We start from the raw sequence: 9,619 nt of genomic DNA on the forward strand, positions 1-9,619 counted from the left end.
TCACGGGCTGGGGGGGCTGGGGCTGGGGGTGGGCAGACCCGGGGAAGGAAACTGCGGCTCGCAGGGCGGTTAGCTACCTGCTGGGGCCGGCCCCCTCCGGCCCCTCCTACCCCTAAGGACTCTCCGCCCCAGCCTGGACCGCCCACTGGTGCTTCCCACCACACCACGCTCCTTCCTCCCCTGACATCGGCCCCGGGCTTCTGCTTTTGGCGCGCGGGCCCAGGACAGCACCTCCAAAGGGATGCTTTTCCGAGGAGAAAGCGTAGCAATTCCCGGTTATCTGCGGGGCCTATCTCCACCAATGCCAACGGGAAGACTTCCTCACGCCTCTAGCCCAGGGCAGGAGCCCCTACAATCTCATTCCTCAGGCCTTTTCTGAAGTTCCCATAAGCATCAGCTGCCCATCCGGCTAATAGCGATCCCGACTAGGCCTTTCTTCTGGGTTCCCAGTATCACCTGTTGAAGCCTGCTCTAGCTGTTACCTTTGATTTACCTTAACAGCATCCATCCCTCACACTGAATCTTCTGGATCTTGGGAATCCTCCTTTAGATATTCAATTTTTTTTTTTTATCAGCATCTCTGGTCTATCTCCCACACAACCTGAAGCTTGCCTGCTGTAAGACTGTATGCACCTCTACCCTGCTTTTCACTTGTATACATTTGGGTTGGTGGGCTCCGGAGCTGGTAAGACTCATTTGGGCAAACTCAGAACCTAAAATGCCTCCTAGCTATAGGAGGACACCCCTCAGGATGTCTTCAGTGACTACCTTGTTTTCAAACGTTTAGTTTATATTAGCTCTCAGTCGCAGGTGTTTCGCTGCCTCACTTCTTGACATCCAGTGTCCCTCCCTAAAACCAGTCCTTCACTCTACATCTTTTGTGCAAAATTAACGTGTTTCTTTTTCTTTAAATCTTTCAAGGACTTGCCACAGAGAAAATCTGCAACTTTACCCACCTGCTCTGCCCTGCCCTGCCTGCTTCTCTAGTCTGTTGTACCTATCCCATCCTTTCTCCCGACAGCCAGGTAAAGCTACCTATAGATCTTTTGAACACTGTGCTCTGGCTCAGATATCTCTGTGCTCTGAGATAGCCACTGCTCCATGCCTCCGGCAAGGCTCCTTTTTTTTTTTTTTTTGTGCCCCATTTGTCGTCTGAGTTTTCTCAGAAAGTTCCTTAGCTTTCTTCTGATCCTATGTATTTTCACTATTTAAATGTTTCTTTTCTTGGAAAGCAGCTCATCTCTGTCTAGTCACCAAACATAGGTTTGGCATGACGGAGATATAGATGTCAGCATGAGGTAAGGCCTAGGCCAACGAAGAGCTGGGGAATTGCCAGAGCTGGAATACAGAATATCCCTTAAAGGTCAATGTGTTAAAGGCTTGGTCTCTGGCTTAGTTATCTTGGGAGGTGGTAGAACCTGGAAGAGGTAGGGCCTAGTGAGAAGTCTTCTGTGCCAATGCAGACCCAAAGCAACAAGGCCAACCAGGAGCCAAAATAAACTGTTCACTTGAGGGAACAGTGATGGAAATCTGGACTAACCAGATTCTCTTGTTCACTTGAGGGAACAGTGATGGAAATCTGGACTAACCTAGGGACAGTCTAGCATACGGGACATATAGCCTCTGTTTCAAAGTTTAGCTTGTTTCTCACAGGCTATATTACTAGGAAAGTCTGGAGACCGTGAATTCTAGATCGTAGAGTTGCCCTGACGGTAAAGCAGCATCACGGTTGAAGTGGGTTAGACAGTCAGCAGGGGTTAAATGTATAGGGATCCAAACCCTCTGCCTAATTCAGTGATCTGTTTGTTTTCCAGTGTAAGGGACTGAACCAAAACGGGGCCTTGAATGTGCTAAGCAAATGGTCTACTACTGAGCTACACAGCCATCACCTTTCATTATTTCAGTTTGAAACAGGGCCTAAGTTGAACCTTGAACCTGAGCCCAACCTGGCTTCAGCTTACGACCCATCCCATCTCAGCCTCCTAGGTAGACGGTAATGCCCAGCTGTCAGTGATCTTTAAAGGCCAGCATCCTTGTCCAGCATGGCAGAAAAGGACAGGAGAGACCCAGCTAGTTTCCAGTTTCACATCCTGCCAATTTCACTTTCCAGAAACACATCCAAGGGAGCGGTTAGCTTTAATTCTGGGAGCATGTGCCTTTTCAATGAGACTGAACTTTAAACAGGCCCCTCAACACACTATCCCATATGAGCTTAACACACAGCATGGCCTTTATCTATCTTTTATCATTTGGGCAAACTCAAATATCTAACAGTTTATCTTTTCTTTCTTGAGCTCCAAGAGGAACTTCTACCCCTTTTCTGTCATTATTCTCTCCGTGGAACTTGTGTGATTTTCCTTTCACAGTCCTTGGAAACTTACATCTTCCCTTTTCATCACATTTAAACTCGGCCATAATGAAGGCAAGGACACTGGGCTGGGCAGGAGTAGAACCAGATAAACATCTGAACCAAGGAAGGCTAAGACAAGGTCTTTGCTTTGGAGAACTCCAAGTCTAGTTAAGAGTCTGATTCACTGTGAGAGAGTAAATGTGGTCGCTGTTCTTTGTGGGTTTGCTCCAGAACAGCATTTACACACACACACACTACTGGAAGGCTGACTTTGGGTCTGGCTTTGCCCAGTAGATACTGATGGAATTGATGCTGTGTAACGTCCAGATTCTGGTTTCACGAAGTCTTGCAGCTTTGGCCACTGTTTTCGTGGGACACTTCTAGCATCTGCTAAGACTAGAAGGTGAGAGGTAGCTCACTTAGCCAGAGTGGTTGCCTAGCATGCATGAGATTCAAATCCCATTGTCCTTCTGTCTCAAAGAAAGAGGGAGGGGGAGAGGAAATGTAATGTGGGCAGGACACTAACCAGGGGCAGTATAACTGTGAACCTGTGGGGAGGCCAGTTCTGAATGAGCAGTGTAAACAGGGAAGGGCTAGTCAGGCAGGCATCTCAGACACACCTGCGCATCGATTACTGCTGCATTATTTACAGTAACAAAGAAATGGAATCAGCCTAAATGTCCATCAACAAGAATGGATAATGAGGGGCTGGAGAGATGGCTCAGCACTTAAAAGGAATTGTTTTTGTAGAGGACCCAAGTTCAGTTCCCAGCACCCATGTGGTGGCTTACAACCATCTGTAACTCCAGTCCCAGGGGATCTGACTCCCTGTTCTGACCTCTGAGGACACCAGGTATTCACATGGTGCACATACATATATATAAAGGCAAAAACACTCAATACATAAAAGTAAACCTAAAAAAATTTGCAGAGTGGAAAATTAAAATGTATTCTATACACTATTGAAGTGTATGGGTGTGTATGTAGGCCAAAGATCAATGATGAGTGTTTCTTCTAGCTCTACTTTATTTATTTATTTTTATTTTTTAAAGATTTATTTATTTAGTATATATAAGTACACTATAGCTGTCTTCAGATGCACCGGATCCCATTACAGATGGTTGTAAGCCACCATGTGGTTGCTGGGATTTGAACTCAGGACCTTTGGAAGAGAGTCAGTGCTCTTAACCGCTGAGCCATCTCTCCAGCCACACTTTGTCTTTTGAGATGGTCTCTCATGAACCTGGCAGCTGACTGATAAGCAAGACCTTGGGATCCCCCTGCTTCTGTCTCCCAAGCCCTGGAGCTACAGGCACCAGCCTGTGCTGTCTGGCTTTTTATGAAGTTCTGGGAACCAAAACTCAGGTCCTCATGTTTACAGAGTAAACTCTTTACTCTGTCAGCCACCTCTCCAGCCCTCAACAATGGAATTTTATTCAGCTTGTAAAGCAAAATGAAATAATGAAATTTGCAGGCAAATGGGTGGATCTGGAAGGTATTATATTACGTATATTAATGTGTATATAGAACATTTTAATTTTCCATTCTTTAAAAAACAATTTTAGATGTATTTATTTTCATGTTTTTGAGTGTTTTTGCCTTTATATATATATGTATGTGCACCCCATGAATACCTCAGAGGTGTCCTCAGCGGTCAGAACAGATCCCCTGTTCTTACAGAGTTAGATCCCCTGAACTGGAGTTACAGAAAGGAGACTACGGGGCAAGGGGTGGAAGTCATGTCAGGAGGACTGCAGAGAAGACAGGAGGAAAATCAACAAGGCACCTTACATGGGAAATGCCACCACAAAACCAAATACTATATATAATAATTTAAAATGTTTGAGAGAGAAAAAAAGGGAAATATTAATTTATGCTAAGTCCACACATTTGGGGCTGGAATAGTGTCTGTTGGTATATAATAGCCACATGTCTGAGTGATCACAATACAGGATAACTGCTGAAACATGGGACACAAGGGGTCATGAGAAGAGCTAGATAATCTCGGCAGACTCCTTGGAGGAGACACTGTTTCAGTAGGGTGTCGATGGACAAATAGAAATCTGTGGGATAAAGGATTGTCAAAGCCACTTGTCTAGAGAGAGGGAGGAAGAGGGTGTGTCCAGGGTACGGGCAGTTTTAGTTCAGTGGATGAGGCCAAGACATTGTGGGACAGAGTCTTACAAAAGGAAGCAAGGACTACAAAGTGGATCCAAATCAGGGAATGCCTTGGTGCTATGCAAGGAGCTTGGACTTTAGCTTATAAATTGCTTAATCTGATTTGTCATCCAAGAAGGAACTTGGGAATCCTTGAATTCGGGAGGCCAAAGGATTGCATGGAGTGTGAGGCCAGCTTGAGTTATACTCCGGGACTCTGTACCAACAAACCCCGCTCCTGAAAAAACACCCTGAAATGTTTGTATCCAGCATCACATAGCTATAATACTAGCACTTGAGAAGCAGAGGCAGGAGGACCACTGTGAGTTTGGGGCCAGACTGGGTATCATGGTGAGAAGAGAACCTATCTTAAAGTAGGGAAGGCAGTTTAGGGTCTAGAAAGGGGTACCCGGATGTGCTCCGGACGTTTTCACACCCCCTGAATCAGCTGCAAATAAATACCAGATAGAAATGTGTGGGCTCGAGGCGCTCCTCAGACTTCACAGAGAAGAAAAGAAACGCGATTTTGAGGACAGGGATGGGCTCAGGGAGTTTCTGCTTGGTGGCTCCTCCCCCCTCATGTGTTCAGGCTGCTGGGAGCAGGGGGTGGGGGACAGGTCTCTGAGGGCAGGCCTCTCCTTGCCTATCCTTTGGAAGGGAACTCTGTGGACAGGATTTTGGCACCTTACACCAAAAGTCCCTAGAGTCAGGACTTATGCCTCCAATTTTGTTGACTGATCAGTGCGGTCTTCAAGGAGCCGACTGGGGATCCCTCTCAAAGGGGGCTGGAGAGATGGCTCAGCAGAGAACACTACAGAGGACCCAAGGTTGCTCCTACACACACACACACACACACACACACACACCTTGCACAATTTAAAAACAAACTGGTGTCCATGGATGCATGGATATTTTTAATGTGTACTGGTGTTTTACATATATGCATGTATAAATATATGTATGCATGTACACCATATGTGTGTGGAGCCCACAGAGGCCAGAGGAGGATGTTGAATCCCCAGGGGCTGGATTCTAGATGGTTGGAAGCCCAGGGTCCTCTGGAAGAGCAGCCAGTGCTCTTCACCACTGAGCCATGTCTCCAGCCCCTTGGATTGTGTATTTTAACCCCACACTGAGGAGGTGCCGGTGGAGGACAGGGTCTAGCTTACTCTGGACCTAGAAAATTTTGCTTTCTTTTTCTGAATGGTGCTGGATAGATCCACGCTAAGCAAGTGCTCTGTCATGAGTCACATTTCCAGCCTCCAGCTGTGACTGGCACTCCACTCTGGAAGCCTGGCATCCCAGTGCCAGGCTGTCCACTGGGAGGGAAGAGTTTCTGAGAAGACACCATTCTTTAGTTCCAACCAAAGATGCCTGGACGTCAACAGGGACCCTGGCTGTGTACCCAGATTGTTAGTCCCTGCTGTTCTGCCCTTCCACGTCAGGTGGGATCTTTTCCCTTTCAGACTGGACACCTGGGAAGTCCTGATGCCACTTAAACCAATGGCCCTTGGAGTGGGCTCTTATTTTCTGCCATCTGGGTGGGTTCTCAAAAGCAGGGCTCTCTTCCCCAGACCCAGTCTCCTGGAGGAAGGTCCCTATCCTTTTTACTCAGGAAGCCCATGTACAGTTTCTTTGGTTCCCTCCCTGCTCTGGTCTTTTAGGACAGCAGGTTTATTTCCTTCCTGTTTGACTGAGATACCCAAAGGCAGTACCCGTCTGCTTCCCTCCCTGGACCTGATCCGAGTGCTTATTTTGGCTCCAGGTATCTGACTTTTGAGGACAGAAATCTTCAGTGATCCTGCCTACGCTTCCAGGCTCCTCACAAGATAAGAATTCCCTAAGCTACTATGCAATGAACAGGATTCTTCAAGTTGCTCAGATCCAGCAGAGCCCCTAAGAACCTGGCATCTCACCCTAAAATCCATCTGCTTAATAAGGCCCATTTCCTGACGACTGTGCTTTCTAAGTTAACTGAGGAGCAATGGACATAAGGCATCACACACAGCTCCAGCCTCTTCAGGAGGAGTTAGCACCACAAACTTGAATCTCTCACCCGGATGCCGGCCACACCCTCCTCACCTGGTATCTGTCTGAGTGGTGCAGGTCCTCCGTGGCAGAAGAGTGTGGGGAAGCGGTTGGAGAGTCTCCTTCCCTCTTGATGGAAGCAGACAACAGGAGGGACTGGAAGAAGAAAAGAGCACATGGCCCCAGACCAGGTGAGAGCTGCATTCTGAGCCCAGGAGTTCCCAGTCCCCAGGGGGCTTTAGAATTGAGACAGAGGGAGGCACAGGGACAGAGGACTACGCTAAAAACCTGGAGTGAGGTGGTCAAGCACAGAAGTCCGGTTGTGAGAGAGGATGGGTGGACTTAGGTCTAGGAATAGACCCTTGATTATTTATTTTGTTTGTAACAGTGTCTCACTCTTAGCCCAGGCTGGCCTGGAACCCCCAGGGGTCCTCCTATCACAGCCCCCCACGTGCTGAGGTTGCAGCATGCACCGTTGCACCTGGCTAGACCCTTGCTTCTGCTACACTCTCCCTCAGTAAGGAGGGATTAGGAACCCACTCTCAGTAGACTGAAATAGATGTGCTTTGTTCTTCCTTCAGGGGCAGATGCTCTGGGACCCACATGAAATATTGGGGGTAAAGCTACATACTTGCCACCTTGCCTGCCCCTAATATAGGCTGATGGCAGCCCCTCTATGGAGACAGTAAATTAAATAGTATGTATGAGTTTCCAGCGTGTAGCTGGGGATGTATGCTGGGTCCATTTAGGCCTGCGCTGTGGTGATGACCCCAGCAAAAACCTCCAGCAAAACTAATCCCCCTCCGTCAATCCCGGATGGCCTCTTCTACATACGCCTGCAGTTTAGATTAATAAACTGTCTACTTTAAATTGTGTGTGAGCACCACAATTCTAAACACCACATGGCATGTTCAGCCCAAGAGCCAGCTCTTGCCAAGGCCTGCTCAGCTGCAAATGGGGGGCTCAGAGGCCTAAAAACAATCCACTCCCCCCTCCCTCTCTCAGCTTGCACAGTCCTGAGCCGGAAGCACACAATTCTCTCGGAGTCCTCCCAAGCCTGGAAAACCATGCCAAATCGCCAGTGACAGCCCAAAGAAAGCAATTTGGGGAAGATGGAGCGGTCATTTATCCTTCATCTCTGACTGAACCTTAGGATGTGACCCGCATGCGGTGGCCACGCTGTTCATCCTCCAGCAAGGACCCTAGGAAGTGAGGGGGTCTGGCTCCCCAGCTGCTGATGTGCCAGGGTGTCCTGATGCACCCATGGCCCAGGAGCTGGAGGAGAGAAGCGGCTGCAGAGGGCCTGGGGTGGGATTGGCTCCAAATGGGACTTCTTCACTGACCTAAGCCCCATGGGAGGCCTGCCAGAAAGATGTCAGGCAATGCTATTCTCCAATCCCAAGGAAGATGTTGAGGAAAAGAGTGCCACAGTGTGTGCCCTCCCCCCCACAGTAACAAAGCTTTCCTCTGTCTTTCTCTGTCTCTCTCTAGGTTAGAAGCCCTGAGAGGCCCCAGCATTACACCTGGGGCAAGCGGAATAAAAAAAGGTCACTGGCGCTTTTTAAACATGGACCAAAAAGCAGTAAAATGTGTTTTGAAAAAAAAAATCCTGGCATTAAATCATGACTTTTTGCCTGGCTCTTCGCCTCATTAAAAGTGGCCTTTTGGAAGGTAAAATTATCATTGTAAGCGATAAGATCTTTAAGAAAATAATTCACGGCTTCTTCACCCTTTAATATGATAGCCGCCACCGGCTAATTTTTTTCTTAATGGCAACGAGGCCATCAATCTTGTCTAAGGGCCCCTCGCCCTCTCCTCCTTCTCCTCCCTCCCTCCTCCCTGCCTGTCCTCTTAGTCTCTCGATTCCATTCAACCTTCTGCTTCCTACCTCTTTCTTACATGACCTGCTTCCCTAGAGCTGAGGTCAAGGCCAAGGGGAAGGCAGAGATTGTTCAGCTTTGGGGCGTGTGTCTGGAAGTAGGTAAGCAACGGTCCTTTTTCTGCGTCTAGTGATTGGTATGCCAGTGAGAGAGGATGCAGGAAAGTGTCCGTGCTTAAGACTTAAGAAGGATATACATTCTGACCTATGGGTCGTGTCTGTGAGAGGTGGGTATGGATGAGGAGCATCTCTGTCAGGGTTGGTCCTTAGAACACAAGCCCTTCTGGTCTCCAGTATCTCAGCCGGCCACTCCTTCTCAGGTAGAGGTCGCACTGGAAGCTTGGTCGTAACCTTCATTATTGCACTATTCAACACTGTAGTCTGGGCCAAGCAAGGCCTGGGTGGCTGCCGGCCTCCTCCAGTCCACAGCTGCCTGGTTCCCCATCCCCTTTTCTTCCAGGCCTTGACCCAGGCCGGGCTGGGTTCTCTGTCCCTCCTGTAGAAGTTAGCTGTGACTTTGCGAGTTTTGAATGAGTGTAAATAGTTTGCCTTCTCCTCCTTTAAAGGCCCAAGGGATGGTTGACCAAAGTCATGGAGGTGACACTTGTCACTGGCTTCTTTTCCCAAAATTACCCTCTCAAAGGTCACTGGTCACTATGGGCCCCCTTCACAGCCCGTTTCCTACTGGACTACTGGTGGGTCAGTCATTTTGAAACTGTTTTTCCTCAGGGAATTGGATGTTCTCCTGTGACCCCCCCCCACTCCCTTACTTTATCTTGCTCAAAAGCACAGGAGTCCCTGAGGGGTTCTTGGTATTTGTTCTCATTGCCCCAACATGCCCGCTCACTGACTAACTCTATTCCCCAAGGTTGAACACCTGCTTCTCAGTCAGCAGGACACACACCAGGGAGTAGTAGTGTGAGGGCTTCAGAGAAAGGGGGCAGCCTCATGCAGAGGGAGGAGGCCTCTTCCTCTCCCATCTGCTGCTGGTGGGAAGACATGTCTGTCATGGGCTAAGGGGAGATACTTGCTCTTCCTCTTTCTCCATCTGATCCACTCAAGTCTACTTCACAGATGGACCCAACATCATCTTCTCTGGCTCTTTATAAAGTGTGTGTGTGTGTGTGTGTGTGTGTGTGTGTGTGTGTGAGAGAGAGAGAGAGAGAGAGAGAGAGAGAGAGAGAGAGACAGAGAGACAGAGAGAG

The 9,619-nt window shown here is 48.4% G+C and overlaps 1 protein-coding gene and 1 long non-coding RNA gene across 3 annotated transcripts in view; one reads left to right on the forward strand and one right to left on the reverse strand.

Annotated features, from left to right (window-relative positions):
- Rnf220 (ring finger protein 220) overlaps window positions 1–9,619 on the reverse strand; it is a 219,616-nt gene that overhangs the window by 17,901 nt on the left and 192,096 nt on the right. For both annotated transcript variants that reach the window (XM_029476301.1, XM_021159692.2), the window contains exon 4: window positions 6,590–6,691. In XM_029476301.1, the coding sequence (XP_029332161.1) occupies window positions 6,590–6,691 (102 nt within the window). The remainder of the gene's footprint in view (window positions 1–6,589; window positions 6,692–9,619) is intronic.
- Window positions 2,657–8,098, forward strand: LOC115030874. The gene is made up of 3 exons (XR_003836451.1): window positions 2,657–2,753; window positions 6,273–6,726; window positions 7,541–8,098. It is a non-coding gene; the product is annotated as an uncharacterized LOC115030874 (long non-coding RNA).

The sequence above is a fragment of the Mus caroli genome, chromosome 4 (assembly GCF_900094665.2).
Source record: "Mus caroli chromosome 4, CAROLI_EIJ_v1.1, whole genome shotgun sequence".
NCBI classification, from domain to species: domain Eukaryota; kingdom Metazoa; phylum Chordata; class Mammalia; order Rodentia; family Muridae; genus Mus; species Mus caroli.